We start from the raw sequence: 24,833 nt of genomic DNA on the forward strand, positions 1-24,833 counted from the left end.
CCTCTATTTCTATAATATGTTTTCCATTCTATCAGATGAGACCAAGAAAATGAGAATACAACCATAAATACTATACGTAAATAGACAAGTCGGCATTTTAATTAAAAAATGGTCGGAGTTTTTTTTTTTCTCGTTATGCACTGCGTGCTCCAGGATTTTTTTTAATATGGTGCACACTGACTACACAGACCCATTCTCTCACATGTGGGCCTACCAGCTTTCTCCTGCTTGATTTGAAGCCGCTAGAATTTATGAGTATATATACGTCAAACACGGTACCTCGTAAGACGTATATATATGGCCGCGACAGTCTAAGGGTTAATAAATTTGTACTATACCACACATACATATGCTGTGTTCAACCCAGAAATACACAACCAACAACCCAATACAGAAACCTTCTGCAGAAAATTTGTTTCTCTTAACTCTCCAACTCTCTTCCACCAAGGAATGGTGTCCAAATCACATTCACCAACATTGCAATCAGATTACCCTTACAGCTGCAACATCCCCCCCCCCTCCAGAGTGCATGCACTGATTTCCCCATTTCCAGGACTCAAGTTTGGCTACCCCAGTCATACTCCAACATCACACCCATTTAAAAATATAAAAAAATAAAAAGCAGCTCAAAATAACAGACAATAAATTTTTTGCAGATTCCAGAGGACAAATCATGTCACTTGTCCAATACATGTCCAACTGGTTGGTCAAATACATGTTCACTAATGTGCTGATATTATTTATACAGTTATCACAACAAAACAGTAATCTACATAACAGTAAATCTATTTTTTGGATGAATAAAAATTAAAAATGGAAAGCAAATGTAATAGAAGCCTGCAGACATGACTAATGAACAGGAAATTTTGTTTTAGTGCCAGGAATGTCTATACTGTTTATTCTGGACCCAATTTTGAAACTGGCAAAATTACCAATTTCTGGTCACTTTATTGGGTAGTTAAAATAGGTAAATGGGCAGTATTTTGTACTCAATCGATAGAACAGAGGGAGTACTAGTGAAATAGCTATGCATCTGGTTGACTGGAACAATGGAATTTGCCGAAAATAGGGGGTGAAATCGCCAATGCGTAATCATCAAGATTGCTAACTCTGCAACAGGAGACCGCAAGTCCTCAAGTTTTTCATTCAATTTCGTACTTTTGATTTTATTACCTTTAGAAAAATATTCTCTTATATTTCACAAGAAAAAATATTTCTGAAAATTTTCCAACCCTGAGAGCAAGTAACAGATCAGGGATTCTGACCATAAAGGGTTAATCACATCTCTCAGGCCTCTCACTTGAGCTCCATTTTGAAGCCATTTTTGTGCACACATGCACATTTATTTCTCAGTTTATAAACTATAACCAAAAATATCCAATTATGGTTTAGGCCATAAAAACTATGTAAGACTGGGTAGAGGGGGATAAGGGGCCCCCACCATCTTTTACCAAGAAAATATGCCTATTTGAGGCCACTTCCAGTCTTAAACCAACAACAATCTTCTGTAGATGAATGGTTCAGAGAACCGACAAGTTGATAAATTAGACACATGTGCAACACAGTGGCTTCATCAGTCCATACAAAGGAGAATGGTGAAGAACAGTAGTAGTTTGAGGTAATCAGTCCCTCACCCTTCAGTCGATGTAATCAGTCCATCAATCTTGAAAAGAATACAGCATATGTTCGAAGTGGCGGCTTATATACTGTAGGCAGGAGAGGTGCAGCAGTTGTAGGTGGTATCAGCTATGTTATAAATTGTGCATACTATGTACGACATGGATAGCCTTGAGGCTATCTAGACAGATGCTGAATTCAAGCATCACAACTGCATGAAGCCTGAGAATTGTCTTACCTAAATAAACCAAGAGGCCGATGGTAATCAGGAAGAGATGAAATTATGACAGTCTCTCCCATAACTTACTCTGAGTGCTTTAAGTTTCATACTTCATTCCAGTTTTCATTTCCTCACTTTCCATAATGGAGCAACTGAAATTTGCCTTCCCTGAACATTAATGTCCACTGTTTTCCTCAATGGATGCCATTCATACACAAATTCTAACATCTATAAATAATGATACAGTGCTATGATTCAAGCCTATCAGATATATAATAAGAATTGAAGCCAGTACTGTGCCTTGTGAAAGAAGTTACAAATGGGAACAAGGCTTATGATACTAACACCAACTGTGTGGAGGAAGCTATAACGGAAACTAGACAATGAACCATTTTAATAAAACCCACCAAGTAAAAATTAAGAAATTTAACAAAATAACCCTTTCATCGGGTGTTAATAATGTAATTATTAACACCCGTGTTCCTCAGGTAATCAAAGCTAATGATTAACATTTCATAATGATCACCAGGAAAAACATGCAGATAACATTAAAGTATTTAAAGGGGTGGCCAGATTAACTTCAGAACATTCTCAGAGAACATGTGACAAATGCACAAACTAACAAAATTTATTACATACCTTTAAGAGCCTCTACAATGATGCTGTGGTCCTTCGTGATATTCTTGAATTGTGAACAGTTGGCTAATATAAACACTGGCACATACTGATCACTGTCCATTTGTGATATCAAGTATGGATCATTGCTCAGGTTTTCTCTGAAAAAAGTGGGACTAATTCATATCCCCTACTAGTGAACATAAGATACAAAGAAATAAAGGCTTAATGGCAATCCACAATCTGTGCAAGGCTAAGATGTTTGGAATAATATTGGCCAAAGTAATAAAAACAAATGACTAAGATGTCAACAGTATTGTGTAGTATACTGTATATGTATACATGTCTATATTTACCAGCAACATTATAGGGAGGCTCCCTGGCCAAGCCTGGTCATATGACCAGGCTTGGCCTGGGAGCCTGCCTATAATATTGCTAAGAAATATAGTATATACACAAGTATACTATGCAAGGAATACTGTTGACAGAGAAACTTTAAATAAAAACATTTATATGCTGCTGACCTTGAGAACTTAAAGAGGAATTAATTACAATTCACCTATCCATCAAAAGACTACTTAAATTACTGGAAATGGGTGAACTCTAAAGGAGGGGTTTGGGATATTTACTGTTTGGAGTGACATCTGAAATGTCGTATCTGCATGCCTCTGGCTAAAGTGACAGTGTGAATATTAAAAATGTTTCTTTTTTTTTTGGGTCACTCTGCTTCGGTGGGAGACAGCTAGCGTTAAATAAGTGAATTCCCTGTGAATCTCACACACCCACACACAGAACCAACACTCAAGGTTTATTTATTGCTGATGTAATATAGTTAGCATGCTGCCCTGACTTGTATGCTTCATCCCTCAGATAGTTGCTTTTACAAGGTAAATTTCACTTGGCTCATTTTCTTCAGCTAATTCAAAGTGTGGACTCTGCAAAAACGAATCCTTGACTGAATTAAAATATTCCCTGAAACTCAATATGACACGTTCAAGTAACTGCCAAATTTCACAATACTGTATAATTTGGAAGTTAAGATAAATACTGCAGCAGTATACAGAAGATGCGACTTCATTATCTAGATGTAGATGCACGAGAACAAAAATACCCTAAGATGTAATACAGTATTCAAAAATAAAATACAATACATTGTACAGTACACATACAATTTAAATGGTTACTCACCTTGAAAAGAAGTATTCAACCTGTTGAGCTACCAGCTGCTTTATCTGGTCCCGGCTTAGTGGCTGAGTCTGTTGAACTGACTGCTGTGCTTGTACAGGTGGAGTGATTGCCGGCGTACTTGGTGTGGGTGTCTGCGCAGGTGTAGTCTGCGTGCCCTGCGTTTCACTAGAGGTGAGTTGTTCTTTACTCTTTTCACACAACTGTTCTTTCTTTTCTGGATCTTTGCCAATTTCAGGGAGACTGCTTCTACTACTAGGAGGTGGGGTTGGCAGTGAGGCAGGAAGGGAGGAGGCACTTGACTGACTGCTCTCCGGGGACACTTCCCCATTCTGCTGTGTACTACTGAGGGGAGTGCATGATTTTGCAGGCTCATCTTGCTCACTATTTTGTGCTGCTGCTGCTACTGCCGCCGCCGCCATTTCCTCTGTTTTGGGAACCGGAGCAGTCTTTCCTGGAGGTTGACTTGCAGTGGTGCCTCCCTCTACAGGCAGTGTGTTAGTAAGGGAGGCAGTGGCCTCCACAGGAGACTCTACTGCCATGGGTCCTGGAGTATCAGGTGTTGGGGGGCACACCCCACAATACTGTTTGGCGACATCCCCATTCATGAAGGGGTAAACTGAAAAAGAGAATATAACTTATATTTAACTGCATTTACCAATGCTTATTTAATAAATATAAAACCTCAAATAACAAAGGGCAGGATATACAAATAACATTCAAAAGATAATGTCAATGTACCACTTCACATCATCCTCTCACAAAAAACAAAACTACACTAAGCCATGAATTAGGTGAATTGGTTTGAGACTGAGCTGAGAGCAATGATCTCTAGAACAAGCTGTTACATATATCTTAAATGTTCCAAGGATTAGGGTCCATGACCCAGTTTTAAACTAGGCTTCTATTATAGGGGGATGCAGCTCAGGTCATTTGAACTGATACATATACTACACTGATACCTGTGCACTTATGGCAAGACACCTAATGAATAAATGGATGATAGTACAGATCTCCATTTCTGGAGACACTATTTCAGTGGACAATGGCTGGTGCTATTTAAAAAAAAATACATACTATATAATGACTGCAAGTAAAGGTGTCATTTTTACCTGCCATATTACAGTTCAAATGGACACACAAAATCACAATAACACGATCCCAAACAAAACATGAAACGGGTGAGGGCTGAACCCACAAGAGTGTCCTAAAACTCCAGGCCAGTGTGTAAGCCACTAGGCCAGCTGGTTACAAGAAGATTCATTTGACTAGATATATTTTTATACACCACAGGGAGGCAAGCATGGACCCCACAGACTACAAATGCAAAACCAGCAATCCTGCTAGTATAAAAATTAAGAGCTTTAAGTTACACTAAGGGCAGTACCTCCCTGGATAGTTGCTGTCTACCAGCTGACTACAGCAGCTCTTTCTACAAGTCCACAAGATCCAACAAAAGAAAGTTAAGAAATGTTGCATCTTAATAACATTGATGAATGACATCTGATTATATATTTATTTTTAACAAGCGCTAAACCCACACTAGTCTTACAGTGCAGCAGTGTAGTGATGTGCAAGGGTGGGGATTAGTGAAGTTGAGGGTTAGTACAAGCACAAAATTAATGTCAAGGTTGATGCAACAGGATAATTTGTTAAAAAGCCAAGGAAGGAGTTTGCCTTGAAGGTGGAGCTTTTGGAGAGGTCAGAGTGCATGTACCAGGGCACTGCAGATATCTGAAATGAATTGTGCGCTCTGAGAGGAGACAGTCAATTAAAGTACAATGAATTACTAGCTCGCCTGTGTTCACAGTGACATGGTGGTTCCCTCCAATTTACTGTAACAATCACTCAATGCTGACAGCTGATTAATGATTATGAGACTGTAGCTCCCCACAACGAACACCGATGGTAAGTTGGTTAGGAATTCGGTTGTGGTTTGATGGAAAACCTTTTTGGTACCTTTGATCTGTTCTGAGTTTTTCCAACTCCCAGAGCATGGCCTTGGACCAGGCTGTCTGGTACTTTTCTGATCAACCAGGCTGTTGCTGCTGGTGGCCCACATATCCATCACAGCCTGGTAGATCTGGCACCTAGTAAAGATACTTGTCCAGTTTCTTCTTAAAGACTTCTGCATTCGTCCCAGCAGTTTCTGATACCTTCTGGTACGATATTGAATAGTCTGGGAACCCAGGTGTTGATACAATGTTCTCTTATTGTGCTCATGGTGCCCCTGCTTGTCAATGGGTTTATTTTACACTTCCTACCATATATTTCACTCCACTTTATCATGGCAGTGTGCAGGTTCGGGACAAGGCATTCGAGTAGTACTTTCCAGGTATACATCACATCTCTCTCCTCCACTCTATGGAGTACAAATTTAGGACTAAGGAGTTCCCAGTAACAAATGCTTCATTGGATCTACGCAGGCAATAAATGATCTCTGTTCCAGCTGTTATCTCTCCTGCCCTGAACAAGGCTGTCAACACTTGAGCATTAAGCATTATTCCAAATAAAAGCAAAAGCACCATCACTGGCACCATTTGCCTTGCTTTGAATGTTCTCATTATCCACCCCATCATCTTCCTAGCTGTTGTGACATTTGCCTAAGTGTGTTCTTTGAAAGAAAGGTCAGCTGACATAATTAATCCCAAGTCTTCCACGTGTTCCTTTTGTTCTATTTGATGGTTCTCTCGAGTTCTGTATACATTATCCCTCTAGCTCTTCACTCTTTCCATATGTAGGCAGTTTGAACATTTTTTATTTTTTTTTTTTTCAACAAGTCGGCCGTCTCCCACCGAGGCAGGGTGACCCAAAAAAAGAAAAAATCCCCAAAAAGAAAATACTTTCATCATCATTCAACACTTTCACCACTCACACATTATCACTGCTTTTGCAGAGGTGCTCAGAATACAACAGTTTAGAAGCATATACGTATAAAGATACACAACATATCCCTCCAAACTGCCAATATCCCAAACCCCTCCTTTAAAGTGCAGGCATTGTACTTACCATTTCCAGGACTCAAGTCTGACTATATGAAAATAAAATAGCTGGAAAATCCGGCTTATATCCTCCTGGAATTTTTCAAACTTCTAAGTGACTTCCATGCTTATTTTAGTGTCATCCACAAATTATACAAAACTGTTGGATATACAGAAATGCCAGGACAGTACCTTAGGGAACCGAGCCTTTTACCTCACTGACGGTGGATTTTCCTCTGTTCAGTAGTACATACTCTTGTGTTCTTTAACACTGACCAATACTATTGCCAGAGGATTCAGAGTTGTGGAGAATATGTTACCAAAAACATTTCAAGAAACAGACCCCTTCTCCCCATGGGATAGTGGTGCATAATTAACAGTTGATTGAATAGCCAAGACTGTGTGTTCAATGCCATGAACATCAGTGTCCAAGTAACCAGCAAAAACTGACTTGTGCGTTTGCTAGAAATGTGACAAGCCATTGCTGCATATGAAATGCAATGGAATATAGGGAATTTTAACTTCTGGAGAGCTTGTAATACAGTTTGGGAATGAAACAGCAAAAGGCTGAATACCAATTCAATAAATGTGAAAGCAGAAACGAGTGAATACATGTACAGCACAATAACTGATGGCAGACTAGTAATGTCCTTTAACCCTTAAACGGTCCAAACGTATATATACGTTCACTCGCGTAGCGCCCCAAATTTTGAGGGAAAAAAAAAATCTTTTCTTTTAAAAGGAAAAAAGAGCATATGGTACCCAGGCATCCCCAATTATTTTAATATGGCGCACAGTGAGTGCGCACACCCATTCTCTCATGTCTAGGTGACTCAGGCTTATTGTGGCAATGTTGAATGAATGACAAAGAAAACGTATATATACGTTTGGGGCGCTACGCGTGTGAACGTATATATACATTTGGACCGTTTAATTATGGGTTAATTAATATCTGGAAAAACAGCTGCATACCCTACTCTAGCTGGGTATTTGGATTCTGAGTATATTGAAATGGCATAAAAACATGGTAGCGTGCACCTTTATACTAAATATGAGAGCCTTTGGGTATGGATGGAGCAGCAGCAAACCTTTACCTTGTTAGCTTCCCAAGAAAGGAGGGAAAAAGTTTGAAACAGGATAAAGAGGGGGAAAGGGGAAGTTAAGAGACTTGGCCAAAGCTCAAACAAAAGTTGAAGGCTGCAACAAATTAATTTTATACTGTTGGAGTGTGAGCAAAGTAACATTTATGAAGGGATTCAGGGAAACCGGCAGGCCGGACTTGAGTCCTGGAGATGGGAAGTACAGTGCCTGCACTCTGAAGGAGGGGTGTTAATGTTGCAGTTTAAAAACTGTAGTGTAAAGCACCCTTCTGGCAAGACAGTGATGGAGTGAATGATGGTGAAAGTTTTTCTTTTTCGGGCCACCCTGCCTTGGTGGGAATCGGCCGGTGTGATAATAAAAAAAAAATAATAAATAACACCCTTCAGATATCTGAAGACAGTGAAGGTCATATAGGTGAACAAACTGAAGGTAATGGGCATCGTGGCGATTCTGCAGACTGGAACTTGGTTCTGCCTCGTCTTTTGGCTGGGTAGGGCCAAAGCCCATCAACAAACTTGATCCTGGATGAAATTTTTTTTTTTTTTTTTTTTTTTTTTGAGTAGCTGAGGATGGAGAGGAATATCCTTGGTCCACAACCTAATTTAACCAAGATCAGGGTTGAATGTAAGCAAAAGATGTGCTTGGCCACCAGCTTCTGAGTGAGTAAAAATTTTAAGTAGATTCAGACTAAGACATGTAGCTTTTCAAGTGATCAAAGGTCTGGTGTTACCCTGCTTCTCTTGTTAGTGCTAAAACAGCTGTTGTTCTGTAGGGCTATTCCTGCAAGCGTGCTCCATGAGTGAACGTGGATGTCCCAAATTCTCCTTCAGTTCAAAATGGATATTACACCTAGGAAGCATGCAAGTATTGTAGCTCTTAGAAAACATGCTGATTTGAGTATTAGACAGAATGACAAAAATTCTTAAGAAAGGTGATGACATTGTGGAGTGCCACATCAAAGATGTGGAAGAAAATGCAAGATAACACCTCACGATGAAAAGTTATCATAATAGCATCAAGGATCCCAAGAAAACCAGGAAAGATCTACAGAGATTTGGCTTCAGCTGGCATAAACGTCGATTCCTCAAATGTACAACGAAGACACCAAAACACCCAACTAAAATGTTTTGGGGTAGTTTTAATGCTAACGACCCTGGATGGTTTGTTCTTGTTGAGGGAACAATGAACAGTGACAAATACAAGGCAATCCTGGCAACTCATTTGCTTCCCATTGTGGACACACTTTCCTGATGGAGAAAGCATTTACTAGCAGAATCTTGCTCCATGCCACACTTCCAGAAAAATGCTGACAATCTTCAAAGAGATTGGGCTAAGCATTCTACATTTGCCTGGAAACTCTTTACCTCAACCCAAATGAAAATCTATGAGCAATAACCAAACAGGATCACAAAACGATTAACTGTGGATAAGCTAACTGCTGATTTTATTAGGGCCTGATGCCACAACGAAGAATTTCCGAAAACATGTTCAACATTGGTAGATTTGACGTCATAGCGTGTAGCAATGCTTAAAACAAAGGGTAGTCACATCTCTTTAAATCAATTATCTGTCATATCACTGCTGTGTATTTTTCAAATTAACATAATTTCTCAAATAAATGTCATATTTCAGCCTTGTCCCAATTAATATGCACACTACTGTAACCTCATAGTCACTCGGCACTCGTGGGCATAAAAAATACACAACACAATAAAAACAAGGATAAAAATCAATGCACATACAATCAAACCAAGTCATGATAGCCAATGTCAATTAAAAGCCTTCCCTATTAAATTATTAATGTCAAATGAAATCATGTAAAGTGGCTCAGTTGGCAACACAATAACAATGGGTAGTAGTAGCAAGGGGACCGTGTGGACCTGCACAAATGTTTGGGGACTAATGGTAGAGGGTGGGAGGGAGGAGAGGGGTTCAATGTGAAAGTCCATTAATCAGAATGTTTAAAATATTAAATGTTTAAAATATTAAAAAGTACTAAGTATTCTCACTGTACACTTAACACAGTACTGTACTACACAATTTAGATATACTGCAATAAACATTAAAAAAAAAAAAAGTTGAAAGTACAATTTACCCAATGGATTTTGCCTATTATTTCAAAAGCTCTTTACATTGAGGGTTTACCATATTTGCAAGAGTAATTAACTGAGGCAAGTCCATTCATATGTATATGAGAAAAGAGGTAGTACAGTACTGAGGACAGCCTTGTGGAATGTCTTGTATTTGCAAACTGTCAGGGTAAGGCTGCTATTGACTCAAAACCTTTAAGTGCCCTTTATTGAAAATATTTAGAAGTGTCAAATTGCCTCATAGGCTTAAGGAATGGGTTTAGAACAAGTGTTGCAATACCAGGTAGACAAATATTTTCTACATCAAAAATAACAGTGGTAACATATTCATTAAGGAGGTTTTGTGGGCGAGGGGCTTGGACTTCCAGCAAGCGTGCGTGAGCGTGTTAGATAGGAGTGAATGGAGACGAATGATACTTGGGACCTGACGATCTGTTGGAGTGTGAGCAGGGTAATATTTAGTGAAGGGATTCAGGGAAACCGGTTATTTTCATATAGTCGGACTTGAGTCCTGGAAATGGCAAGTACAATGCCTGCACTTAAAAGGAGGGGTTTGGGATATTGGCAGTTTGGAGGGTTATGTTGTGTATCTTTATACGTATATACTTCTAAACTGTTGTATTCTGAGCACCTCTGCAAAAGCAGTGATAATGTGTGTGTGGTGAAAGTGTTGAATGATGATGAAAGTATTTTCTTTTTGGGGATTTTCTTTCTTTTTTTGGGTCACCCTGCCTCGGTGGGAGACGGCCGACTTGTTGAAAAAATAAAAAATTCTTTATGTATATATCTAAACCAGTTGAACCTCTTCTGAAATCAAATTAAATTTCTTTTGAACAAATATTCAAGGAAAAACTGGGAAATCAAAATTTGAAATTCTGATTCCTCCTGTGTCCTCTTATATTCCATTGTAATAGTGATTTTGCTTACCAATAATACACCTGTATTGTGGTAGGGGGTGGCTGTGAGTATACGATTAAGTCGATACAGGGAAAAGCTAAGAAGAAATGTGAATAGTAGATTGATAGTACTATTTGCAAGGTGTGTGTGGTAGTCAAATGTAGGGGGGGGGGGGAAGTGGAGGGGAGGAGGGGGGGGGAAGTGGAGGGGAGGAGGGGGGGGGGGGTTGGAGCAAGTATCCACGTTTATTCCATATTATATTTAAGGGAAACTAAACCCTCACGATATTTGCAGAAATACCCTTACCTCTAACATAGGAGCACTGTTGCAAAACTACTAATCCACACAAGGCAGGTTCTACAGCCTTTCAAAACATAAGTCAGCAAGTTATCCAGACAGCAGGTTTGGCGATGTGTAATACATTACCCAATAATATAATTTAGGTTTAGGTTAGTGTATGGCAACAGTAATACTGTAATAAACTGCATACAGCACATTTTCACGAGACGTCAATTTTCAGGTCAGCTATGTTGGTTACATCTGATAATACACAGATAATTCTCAGCAAATTTTGCCGAGAAGAACGAGTTTTGGAGCGAGATTAATAGGACGAGAATGCCTAGGGAATGAATAGATCCGATATTTAAAAAGAGAAGTTGGCGGTATACTGGGAAGACTTCAGGAATATTTTGAGGAGCTGCTAAATGTTGAAGAAAACACGGTCACACACCTACACCCACAAACTTATACCTGTATTTGTTAATTCAGTTACACTGACCATACCTTGTCAACTGGACAGAATAAGAACCGTCAGGAAACACTGAATGCAAGCCGACTAAGATTTACCCGTCATCTCTCATGTTCGTAAGACCAACACTATCTACCAGCAATCCTCTAAGAATTATAACATTTAACAGGCTTCTTTTACACTCAAATGACCAGAAGTGTTGTTAAATTAGACACATGTGCAACTCTTGGGTATCTTTGAGGAAACATTTCACCACACAGTGGCTTCATCAGTCCATACAAGTTTATCCTTTGTATGGACTGATGAAGCCACTGTGTGACGAAAAATTTCCTCAATAAAGATACCCAAGAGTTGCACATGTGTCTAATTTAACAACGTGTCGGTTCTTTGAACCATTCATCTACAACCAGAAGTGTTCTTATGTGCTTTACCTTTTAAGTCTAATATGTATTTAAGAAATGACCCAGGTTTTAAAGTAATATACAGTAAATAAATTACCTGCAGTTCAAAATATCTTACTAGTCTAGCATAATTAAGTTTATTTAGGTACAGATACACAAGTACAATTAACACACACAAATTACGTAGGATAACCCAAAAAAGTCAAAGTAACTTATTTCCATTGGGGTCCTTTTAATATCTTCTTACTTAAAGCCCAGCTGTAAGTTACAGTAGAAATTCATGATTACAAACTTAAAAAAATTAATTAGCTAATTAACTGTGTGAAAATGAGTTACAATAAAATGAAATACAATAGCAAGTTATATTTACATTAATATTAAAGAGAATCAGTTTACAATAATAATTACACCAATATTAACTATACATGAAGATAATTATCTTTCTTATCTTGAAAACTAAGAATGTTAGGATATTATCTAGATAAATCTACTTTCTATAGTACTGTAATTATCCCTTTATGGGAGTACAAGTATACTGATGCTGAAGCCTCATGATCCAAGGAATTGGTGCTATACTCCATTTCCTCAGATCAAATGCAACTAGACATTCTCCAGGCACGGCATAACCCCCTTACGGGTTTAGAGCTTCCATGAACACAGGAAACTACCAGACAAAACCAAGTTGAAAACACTGGAGATGTCCCTGAAGAAGACAAGATATGTCTATCACCAGGAAACTATCAGACAAGATAGATAAAAGTACAAAATTATAATAGCCACGAGTCCTGTGTTAGATTATTATTATTATAATCAAGGGGGAAAGCGGTAAACCCGGAGGATTATACAGCACCTAGGGGGGGGGGAGATGTGGAAGGCATTCAGGCTTAATTCGGGGAACTGAAGCACAGATCCAATTCCCTAAATCAAGAGCCCCTCACCAGCATCAAGGAACCTCCCTCGAGGGGGTCCAGTGTTAGAGATGAAGGAAACAGCTGTTTCTGACCCCTATGATGGTCTGCACAAGTTAACTGGACTGACCTAACAACTAGTATCATCCCAGGAGTAAATAACTAGGAACAAGTGGTTGTAGTGTGGGTGGGTGGGTAAGTAGGTGGTATTATAACACTAGGTGGGTAGGTTCCTGGGTCAATATAGGTACAAAACATGTAGGTTCATTACTACCCCCCCACCCCACCCCCCCACCCATATACATACACCAACTGTGGCTTTATTACCAGACTCCCACATCTTGAATTGTGCGAAAAGTGCGATTAACAGATGATACAAGTGGTAACAGTGTTAATATGAGGGTGGAAATGTGTGTGATAAGTGGGTTGTGGCCGCCAGTAACAGTAAGAACATAGGGAAGCAACACACCCTATCTCCCGACACATCACAAACACACTCACATTTCACCTGATTTATAGTGTAGCAGAGCGTGTTATTGCGCCAGTATGTGCGCCACTAGATGCTTTAACACCCACTGTCACCTCCCACACCACCACTGGACATTGTGACACTACCTAGAGAGGAAAAACTCACAGAGATGAGGGACTCTTGCCTAAGGGAGACGACCTAGATATTCCAAGATGGCTGCCGCACCGGCCGCATGGCAGTGGCGCGGTGCATCTTGGGAGCGGCGCTGCTGCTGCCATCTGCCGCAGCCTGCCGCTACACTCACTCTCCTGCCGCTGCCACCGCCACCACCACAAACCTCTCTCTCTCTCCTGCTGCCGTCGCCGCTACAAACCTCTCTCTCTCTCTCTCTCTCTCCTGCTGCCGTCGCCGCTACAAACCTACCTACCGCCCGACCTCTCTCTCTCCTGCTGCCGTCGCCGCTACAAACCTACCTACCTACCTACCTCTCTCTCTCTCTCCTGCTGCCGTCGCCGCTACAAACCTACCTACCTACCTACCTCTCTCTCTCTCTCCTGCTGCCGTCGCCGCTACAAACCTCTCTACCCCCCCCTCTCTCTCTCTCCTGCTGCCGTCGCCGCTACAAACCTCTCTACCCCCCCCCCTCTCTCTCTCTCCTGCTGCCGTCGCCGCTACAAACCTACCTACCCCCCCCTCTCTCTCCTGCTGCCGTCGCCGCTACAAACCTACCTACCCCCCCCTCTCTCCTGCTGCCGTCGCCGCTACAAACCTACCTACCCCCCCTCTCTCTCTCCTGCTGCCGTCGCCGCTACAAACCTACCTACCTACCCCCCCCTCACTCCTGCTGCCGTCGCCGCTACAAACCTACCTACCCCCCCCCCCTCTCTCTCTCCTGCTGCCGTCGCCGCTACAAACCTACCTACCCCCCCCCCTCTCTCTCCTGCTGCCGTCGCCGCTACAAACCTACCTACCCCCCCCCTCTCTCTCTCCTGCTGCCGTCGCCGCTACAAACCTACCTACCTACCTACCTACCTACCTACCTACCTTCCCTCCCTCCTTCCCTCCCTCCTTCCCACCCTCCTTCCCACCCTCCTTCCCTCCCTCCTTCCCTCCCTCCTTCCCTCCCTCCTTCCCTCCCGCCTTCCCTCCCTCCTTCCCTCCCTCCCTCCTTCCCTCCCTCCCTCCTTCCTTCCCTCCCTCCTTCCCTCCTTCCCTCCCTCCTTCCCTCCCTCCTTCCCTCCCTCCTTCCCTCCCTCCTTCCCTCCCTCCTTCCCTCCCTCCTTCCCTCCCTCCTTCCCTCCCTCCCTCCTTCCCCTCTCTCTCCCTCTCCCTCTCTCTCTCTCTCTCTCTCTCTCTCTCTCTCTCTCTCCTGCTGCCGTCGCCGCTACAAACCTCTCTCTCTCTCTCCTGCTGCCGTCGCCGCTACAAACCTCTCTCTCTCTCTCTCCTGCTGCCGTCGCCGCTACAAACCTCTCTCTCTCTCTCTCTCTCTCTCCTGCTGCCGTCGCCGCTACAAACCTCTCTCTCTCTCTCCTGCTGCCGTCGCCGCTACAAACCTCTCTCTCTCTCTCTCCTGCTGCCGTCGCCGCTACAAACCTCTCTCTCTCTCTCTCTCTCTCTCTCCTGCTGCCGTCGCCGCTACAAACCTCTCTCTCTCTCTCCTGCTGCCGTCGCAGCTACAAACCTACCTACCCCCCCTCTCTCTCTCCTGCTGCCGTCGCCGCTACAAACCTCTCTCTCTCCTGCTGCCGTCGCCGCTACAAACCTACCTACCCCCCCCCCTCTCTCTCTCCTGCTGCCGTCGCCGCTACAAACCTCTCTCTCTCTCTTCTCTCTCCTGCTGCCGTCGCCGCTACAAACCTACCTACCCCCCCTCTCTCTCTCCTGCTGCCGTCGCCGCTACAAACCTACCTCCCCCCCCTCTCTCTCTCCTGCTGCCGTCGCCGCTACAAACCTCTCTCTCTCTCTCTCCTGCTGCCGTCGCCGCTACAAACCTCTCTCTCTCCTGCTGCCGTCGCCGCTACAAACCTCTTTCTCTCTCTCTCTCTCTCTCTCCTGCTGCCGTCGCCGCTACAAACCTCTCTCTCTCTCTCCTGCTGCCGTCGCCGCTACAAACCTCTCTCTCTCCTGCTGCCGTCGCCGCTACAAACCTCTTTCTCTCTCTCTCTCTCTCTCTCCTGCTGCCGTCGCCGCCACAAACCTCTCTCCTGCTGCCGTCGCCGCTACAAACCTCTACCTCTCTCTCCTGCTGCCGTCGCCGCTACAAACCTCTACCTCCCTCCCTCCCCCCCCTCTCTCTCTATTGCTGCCGTCGCCGCCACAACCCTCTCTCCTGCTGCCGTCGCCGCTACAAACCTCTACCTCCCTCCCTCCCTCCCCCCCCCTCTCTCTCTCTCTCCCTTGCTGCCGTCGCCGCCACAAACCTCTCTCCTGCTGCCGTCGCCGCTACAAACCTCTACCTCCCTACCTCCCTCCCTCCCTCCCCCCCCTCTCTCTCTCTCTCTCTTGCTGCCGTCGCCGCCACAAACCTCTCTCCTGCTGCCGTCGCCGCTACAAACCTCTACCTCCCTCCCTCCTCCCCCCTCTCCCCCCCCTCTCTCTCTCTCGCTGCCGTCGCCGCCACAAACCTCTCTCCTGCTGCCGTCGCCGCTACAAACCTCTACCTCTCTCTACCTCTACCTCTCTACCTCTACCCCTCTACCCCTCTACCTCTCTACCTCTCTACCTCTCTACCCCTCTACCTCTCTACCCCTCTACCTCTCTACCCCTCTACCCCTCTCTCCTGCTGCCGTCGCCGCCACAAACCTCTCTCCTGCTGCCGTCGCCGCCACAAACCCCTCTCTCCTGCCGCCACAAACCCCTCTCTCCTGCCGCCACAAACCCCTCTCTCCTGCTGCCCTTAATGCCGCCACCAAAAACCTCTCTCTCTGCCACCGTTATTCCCTCACCCCCACCAGCAGAAATGTCACTTCTGCCACTGCTAGAAACTATCTGCTCCTGTCACTGTTAATGCCGCCGGCGGACACGTCGCTCCTGCCACTGTTAATGCCGCCACCACCACCAATGCCGCCAAAACCTTCGTTCTTGCCGCCGCTGCCGCCACCGTCAGAAGTGTCGATCATGCCACCACTATCGCCAGAGATCTCGCTCCTGCCGCCGTTAATGCCACCGCCACAGCCAGAAACCCCTCTCCTGCCGCCGTTGCCACCGCCACAGCCAGAAACCTTGCCTCTGCCAATGCCACAATCGCTCCTACAGACGTTAATGAGGCTGCCATCACGCCTGCCACTGCCGTCGTTCCTGCAGCTCTTGTGACTCCTTTGGTCGTCACCACCACGTGATGCGGTACAACACCCACAACTAACACCTGCAGCATACCTCTCCCTCAACCATCACCACGTGATGCAGTGTAACACCCACAACTAACACCTGCAGCATACCTCTCCCTCAACCATCACCACGTGATGCAGTGTAACACCCACAACTAACACCTGCAGCATACCTCTCTCTACCATCACCACGTGATGCAGTTTAACACCCACATCTAGAGAGTGTATAGAGATCCTTTACTGCACGTATAAGTTCTGTCAAGCACCTTAACTACTGGGAACGCTTGGAAGCACTCGACTTGTACTCGTTGGAACGCAGGAGGGAGAGATATATCATAATCTACACTTGGAAAATCTTGGAAGGAATGGTCCCAAATCTGCACACAGAAATCACTCCCTACGAAAGTAAAAGACTGGGCAGGCGATGCAAAATGCCCCCAATAAAAAGTAGGGGCGCCATTGGTACACTAAGAGAAAACACCATAAGTGTCCGGGGCCCAAAATTGTTCAACAGCCTCCCATCAAGCATTAGGGGAATTGTCAATAAACCCCTGGCTGCCTTCAAGAGAGAGCTGGACAGATACCTAAAGTCAGTGCCGGATCAGCCGGGCTGTGGCTCGTACGTTGGACTGCGTGCGGCCAACAGTAACAGCCTAGTTGATCAGGCCCTGATCCATCGGGAGGCCTGGTCATGGACCGGGCCGCGGGGGCGTTGATCCCCGGAATAACCTCCAGGTAACCACAACTAACACCTGCAGCATACCTCTCCCTCAACCATCACCACGTGATGCAGTACAACACCCACAACTAACACCTGCAGCATACCTCTCCCTCTACCATCACGTGATGCAGTGCAACACCCACAACTAACACCTGCAGCATACCTCTCCCTCAACCATCACCACGTGATGCAGTACAACACCCACAACTAACACCTGCAGCATACCTCTCCCTCAACCATCACCACGTGATGCAGTACAACACCCACAACTAACACCTGCAGCATACCTCCCCCTCTACCATCACCACAACACCTGCAGCATACCTCCCCCTCTACCATCACCACGTGATGCAGTGTAACACCCACAACTAACACCTGCAGCATACCTCTCCCTCAACCATCACCACGTGACGCAGTACAACACCCACAACTAACACCTGCAGCATACCTCTCCCTCAATCATCACACCACCTTCCTCACCCACTCCATCACAACCCATTTCTATGAATCACAACCTTTTAAGGGTGCGTTGATTCAAGAAACTGGAGCTACACTCCCCTTCCCTGGATCAAATCTGCATGGCATGACGCTTAGCAATTTACCGCCTTCCCAAACACACACACGCACAATTGGAAATTGAAGACTCTGATGAGTCACAGGGATGTTAGGAAGTATTTCTTCATTCGCAGAGTTGTCAGGAAGTGGAATAGTCTGGCAAGTGATGTAGTGGAGGCAGGAACCATACATAGCTTTAAGAAGAGGTATGATAAAGTTCGTGAAGCAGGAAGAGAGTGGACCTAGTAGCGACCAGTGAAGAGGAAGGACCCGGAGCTACGACCCGACCCCTGCAACCACAATTAGGTGAGTACATCCTCTCTCTCACCCACCCTCCCTCCCACCCACCCACCCACACACACACACTATTACCCTGTCAACAAACTGAAACCTGTCACATACGTGGATCGTGAAGGTTAGCACTAGCACCAGCTGTGTTTTTTTTCCCTACACCCAAGTTTATGACGGTTATTTCAATATATTACCACAGGTTGTTAGGTAAGACACATATGCAACAGTTAGGTATCTTTATTTCGACACGTTTCGCCTACACAGTAGGCTTCTTCAGTCGAGTACAGAAAAGTTGATAGAAGCAGAAGATACTTGAAGACGATGTAATCAGTCCATCACCCTTAAAGTTTTGAGGTGGTCAGTCCCTCAGTCTGGAGAAGAGCATTGTTCCATAGTATGAAACAATATGGAGATGAAGTGACAGGATGGAGCCTTATATAGCGCCAAGAGGCGAGACGTAGGTCACTAGAAGAGGTAAGAACTCAGATGTTGGGAGGTCAGGTCCCTCTCAAATCCAGCCGTTCTCACTAGTAGAGGTTGTCGAAGTTGATTGTAGGTCTGTACCAAGATACCCTTGTGTTGCAGTGTCTGACAGATTGAACATTAAAATGGTATAAAATACCGACAAGTTGTTAGGTAAGACACACATGCAACAGTCTTCAAGTCTCTTCTGCTTCTATCAACTTTTCTGTACTCGACTGAAGAAGCCTACTGTGTAGGCTTTTGAATCCAGGAATCAAAGTTACTCTCCTGGATCAAACTTCAGTATCTGTTGTTCCCTAGATGCTGCGTCACCCCTACGGGTTTTCCACTTTCCACGAATAATAAATCTAAGGAAGATTATAATAATAATAATAATAAATCATAATCTATTTATACAAGTACATAATACAGCTTAATTTCGTTCCCAGGATGCCATCCACACCAGTCCACTAACACCTAGGTACCTACTTACTGCTAGGTGAACAGGGACGGGTGTCTTAAGGAAACACGCCCGATGTTTCCACCAGTACCGGGGATCGAACTACGGACCTCAATGTGAGGTGAGTGCGTTACCAATCGAGATTGCCCTGCTTGCTATCTGCTAATTAAAGTTGAGAATGGATACAGACATGCTTACGTACCATGCGCGTGGTAGCCATTAATGGTGGGTGGATGTGTGGTAGAGGGCGTGGGGATGGGCGTGGGCGGTGGTGTTTGGGCTGTGTGCAGGGCGGGAGGAAGGTGGAACACTGACGCCTCCGGGTTGAGCACAGCGGCCCCACCACTGCTCGAAACCTGAAAAATATTTAACATCAGTTATATCTTTCATTAACCACGAAGCCTGGTCACAGACCGGGCCGCGGGGGCGTTCACTCCCGAAACCTCCACATATATGTAGAATTCTAAACCACCGGGGGAGTTGAACGCTCTACGCAATGTTGCAGAAATGAGTACAAGTCCAGGTAGATTCGATCCTTTGAACAAATCTACCTGGACTTTCTACTCATTTCTGCAATATTGCAAGCTCCTGAAGATGTGACTGCAACACGAAAGGCCTAGAGCTATCATTCAACTCCCCTCGTGGTTGTTTTACATCTTATATCTCTTGCTCGTTATTATTGCATTATACGTAGCATATATTCACGTGGATGGAGTATACCCTTCCTAAGGGTCATATATTCACGTGGATGGAGTATACCCTTCCTAAGGGTCATATATTCACGTGGATGGAGTATACCCTCCCTAAGGGTCATATATTCACGTGGAAGGAGTATACCCTTCCTAAGGGTCATATATTCACGTGGATGGAGTATTCCGTCCCTAAGGGTCATATATTCACGTGGATGGAGTATACCCTCCCTAAGGGTCATATATTCACGTGGATGGAGTATACCCTTCCTAAGGGTCATATATTCACGTGGATGGAGTATACCCTTCCTAAGGGTCATATATTCACGTGGATGGAGTATACCCTCCCTAAGGGTCATATATTCACGTGGATGGAGTATACCCTTCCTAAGGGTCATATATTCACGTGGATGGAGTATACCCTTCCTAAGGGTCATATATTCACGTGGATGGAGTATTCCCTCCCTAAGGGTCATATATACACGTGGATGGAGTATACCCTCCCTAAGGGTCATATATTCACGTGGATGGAGTATTCCCTCCCTAAGGGTCATATATTCACGTGGATGGAGTATACCCTCCCTAAGGCTCGTATATTACCTGGGAGAAAGAAGCTGTGGAATTTTATCTGGAAAATCTCTACCATCTTGGCTATAAAAATCACACAAGAACAGATTACCCTCGGGTAGGCCTACTGGCCAGTGCTAGACAAATCAACGCACCGTCGGGTAGGCCTACTGGCCAGTGCTATTCAACGCACCCTCGGGTAGGCCTACTGGCCAGTGCTAGACAAGTCAACGCACCCTCGGGTAGGTCTACTGGCCAGTGCTAGACAAGTCAACGCACCCTCGGGTAGGCCTACTGGCCAGTGCTAGACAAGTCAACGCACCCTCGGGTAGGCCTACTGGCCAGTGCTAGACAAGTCAACGCACCCTCGGGTAGGCCTACTGGCCAGTGCTAGACAAGTCAACGCACCCTCGGGTAGGCCTACTGGCCAGTGCTAGACAAGTCAACGCACCCTCGGGTAGGCCTACTGGCCAGTGCTAGACAAGTCAACGCACCCTCGGGTAGGCCTACTGGCCAGTGCTAGACAAGTCAACGCACCCTCGGGTAGGTCTACTGGCCAGTGCTAGACAAGTCAACGCACCCTCGGGTAGGTCTACTGGCCAGTGCTAGACAAGTCAACGCACCCTCGGGTAGGTCTACTGGCCAGTGCTAGACAAGTCAACGCACCCTCGGGTAGGTCTACTGGCCAGTGCTAGACAAGTCAACGCACCCTCGGGTAGGCCTACTGGCCAGTGCTAGACAAGTCAACGCACCCTCGGGTAGGTCTACTGGCCAGTGCTAGACAAGTCAACGCACCCTCGGGTAGGTCTACTGGCCAGTGCTAGACAAGTCAACGCACCCTCGGGTAGGTCTACTGGCCAGTGCTAGACAAGTCAACGCACCCTCGGGTAGGCCTACTGGCCAGTGCTAGACAAGTCAACGCACCCTCGGGTAGGTCTACTGGCCAGTGCTAGACAAGTCAACGCACCCTCGGGTAGGCCTACTGGACAGTGCTAGACAAATCAACGCACCCTCGGGTAGGTCTACTGGCCAGTGCTAGACAAGTCAACGCACCCTCGGGTAGGCCTACTGGACAGTGCTAGACAAGTCAACGCACCCTCGGGTAGGTCTACTGGCCAGTGCTAGACAAATCAACGCACCGTCGGGTAGGCCTACTGGCCAGTGCTAGACAAGTCATTGGTACACTAAGGGAAAACACCATAAGTGTCCGGGGCCCAAAACTGTTCAACAGCCTCCCATCAAGCATTAGGGGAATTGCCAATAAACCCCTGGCTGCCTTCAAGAGAGCTGGACAGATACCTAAAGTCAGTGCCGGATCAGCCGGGATGTGGCTCGTACGTTGGACTGCGTGCGGCCAGCAGTAACAGCCTAGTTGATCAGGCCCTGATCGATCGGGAGGCCTGGTCATGGACCGAGCCGCGGGGGCGTTGATCCCCGGAATAACCTCCAGGTAACCCTCGGGGTAGGCCTACTAGCCAGTGCTAGACAAGTCAATGCACCGTCGGGTAGGCCTATTGGTCAATGTAGACAAATGGTTCATAGAACCGACAAGTTAATAAATTAGACACATGTGCAACACTTTGGTCTCGTTATTGAGGAAACGGTTCGCCACACAGTGGCTTCATCAGTCCATACAAAGAAGAATGGTGGAGATCAGAGTCTGACGTAATCAGTCCCTCAACCTTTTCAAGACTGATAAGAGTGATTACATCGACTCCAGGCTGAGGGACTGATTACCTCAAACTATTTCTGATCTCCACCATTCTTCCTTATATAGGACTGATAAAGCCACTGCGTGGCGAAAACTTTCCTCAAAGATACCCAAGTGTTGTACACGTTTCTAATTTGAAAGTTAAGACATGTGCAGACATGTAGCAGGCTCTGGTGGCCTGGTGGTTAACGCTCTGGCTTCACACGGTGAGGGCCTGGGTTCGATTCCCAGCCAGAGTAGAAACATTGGACGTGTTTCTTTCCACCTGTTGTCTATGTTCCCCATCAGTAAAATGGGTACCTGGGTGCTAGTCGACTGGTGTGGGTCGCATCCTGGGACACTGACCTAAGGAGGCCTGGTCACAGACCGGACCGCGGGGGCGTTGACCCCCGGAACTCACTCCATATAAACTCCAGATCTGGGTATCTTGGTAGATAAGACATGTGCAACATCTGGGTATCTTGGTAGATAAGACATGTGCAACATCTGGGTATCTTGGTAGATAAGACATGTGCAACATCTGGGTATCTTGGTAGATAAGACACATGTGCAACATCTGGGTATCTTGGTAGATAAGACACATGTGCAACATCTGGGTATTTTGGTAGATAAGACATGTGCAACATCTGGGTATCTTGGTAGATAAGACATGTGCAACATCTGGGTATCTTGGTAGATAAGACATGTGCAACATCTGGGTATCTTGGTAGATAAGACATGTGCAACATCTGGGTATGTTGGTAGATAAGACACATAGGCAACATTTAGTCAACTGGCTGAGGGACTGACAACCTCAAATCTACGACTTCAAGGGTGATGGACTGATTACATCGTCTTCACATCTCTACTGCTCCTGCTTACTTTCTGTACTCGACTGAAGAAGCCTACTGTGTAGGCGAAACGTTTCGGAATAAAGTTGCCTAACTGTTGCCTATGTGTCTTATCTACCAACCTGTCGGTATTGTATACCATTTGATAATCCATCTGGGTATCTATTGTAGACGTTTCGCCCTCCAGTGGCTTCATCAACACAAATTCCAGGACATAATTTGCAGACAGTAGAAGTATATACAAAAAAACGAGGTTGTCAGTCCCTCAGTCTTGGAGTTGGTTTCAAGATCACCAGTGATCTTCACACCAACTCCAAGACTGAGGGACTGACCACCTCAAATATACTTTTTCTCCAAGACTGATTATTACATCTTCATTACTACTGCTGCCTCTGTATTTAAATCTGACTGAAGAAATCTAATGTGTAGGCGAAACGCTTTATCAATAATGATACTAACTGTTCTTAAATATCTTAACCTAGAAAGCTTGTTACCAAAGCTTACTGCTAATAGAATTATCAAAGCTTACTGCTAATAGAATTATCAAAGCTTACTGCTAATAGAATTATCAAAGCTTACTGCTAATAGAATTATCAAAGCTTATTGCTAATAGAATTATCAAAGCTTATTGCTAATAGAATTATCAAAGCTTATTGCTAATAGAATTATCAAAGCTTATTGCTAATAGAATTATCAAAGCTTATTGCTAATAGAATTATCAAAGCTTATTGCTAATAGAATTATCAAAGCTTATTGCTAATAGAATTACCAAAGCTTACTGCTAATAGAATTACCAAAGCTTACTGCTAATAGAATTATCAAAGCTTATTGCTAATAGAATTATCAAAGCTTATTGCTAATAGAATTATCAAAGCTTATTGCTAATAGAATTATCAAAGCTTATTGCTAATAGAATTATCAAAGCTTATTGCTAATAGAATTATCAAAGCTTATTGCTAATAGAATTATCAAAGCTTATTGCTAATAGAATTATCAAAGCTTATTGCTAATAGAATTATCAAAGCTTACTGCTAATAGAATTACCAAAGCTTACTGCTAATAGAATTACCAAAGCTTACTGCTAATAGAATTACCAAAGCTTACTGCTAATAGAATTACCAAAGCTTACTGCTAATAGAATTACCAAAGCTTACTGCTAATAGAATTATCAAAGCTTATTGCTAATAGAATTATCAAAGCTTATTGCTAATAGAATTATCAAAGCTTATTGCTAATAGAATTATCAAAGCTTATTGCTAATAGAATTATCAAAGCTTATTGCTAATAGAATTATCAAAGCTTATTGCTAATAGAATTATCAAAGCTTATTGCTAATAGAATTATCAAAGCTTATTGCTAATAGAATTATCAAAGCTTATTGCTAATAGAATTATCAAAGCTTATTGCTAATAGAATTATCAAAGCTTATTGCTTGAATAGGTGAAATTAAGACACGTGTGTAACATCTGGGTATCTTTATTGTAGACGTTTCGCCATCCAGTGGCTTTATCAATACAAATTCTAGGACATAACTTGAAGACAGTAGAACTATGTACAGAAGATGAGGTAATCAGTCCCTCAACCTTGGAGTAGGTGCGAAGATCACCGTAGTCTTCAAGTTATGTCCTGGAATTTGTATAGATAAAGTCACTGGATGGCGAAACGTCTACAATAAAGATACCCAGATGTTGCACAGGTGTCTTAATTTCATCTTGTCAGTATTATATACCATTCTTGCACTGCTTGAATAGGACTGAAAATTGGGTTGGACAAATATTGTGTTAGTGGGATGGATTGTGAAGGACCTGCCTAGTATGGGCCAACATGCCTGCTGCAGCGTTCCTCCTCTCTTATGTTCTTATGAAATGTCTCATAACTGCTAGTCGAGAGTTTAGGTAAACATGAGTCCAGTAATGTCCACTAAATATTGATCCCAGTCCGTGTCGTCACTATACAAGTGGAAGGATGGTAGGGTGGGAGGATGGT

General features: G+C 44.3%; 1 protein-coding gene across 10 annotated transcripts in view; it reads right to left on the reverse strand.

Moving 5' to 3' along the window:
- Larp4B (La-related protein 4B) overlaps positions 1-24,833 on the reverse strand; it is a 175,853-nt gene that overhangs the window by 54,920 nt on the left and 96,100 nt on the right. For 6 of the 10 annotated variants that reach the window (XM_070104914.1, XM_070104913.1, XM_070104912.1 and 3 more), the window contains 3 exons: positions 19,253-19,406; positions 3,641-4,256; positions 2,477-2,613 (listed from right to left, as the gene is read on the reverse strand). In XM_070104914.1, the coding sequence (XP_069961015.1) occupies positions 2,477-2,613; positions 3,641-4,256; positions 19,253-19,406 (907 nt within the window). Of the gene's footprint in view, positions 1-2,476; positions 2,614-3,640; positions 4,257-13,264; positions 13,541-19,252; positions 19,407-24,833 lie in introns of those variants that run through there. The other 4 variants (XM_070104917.1, XM_070104916.1, XM_070104918.1 and 1 more) reach the window with 4 other exon arrangements.

The sequence above is a fragment of the Cherax quadricarinatus genome, chromosome 95 (genome assembly GCF_038502225.1).
Source record: "Cherax quadricarinatus isolate ZL_2023a chromosome 95, ASM3850222v1, whole genome shotgun sequence".
NCBI lineage: Eukaryota > Metazoa > Arthropoda > Malacostraca > Decapoda > Parastacidae > Cherax > Cherax quadricarinatus.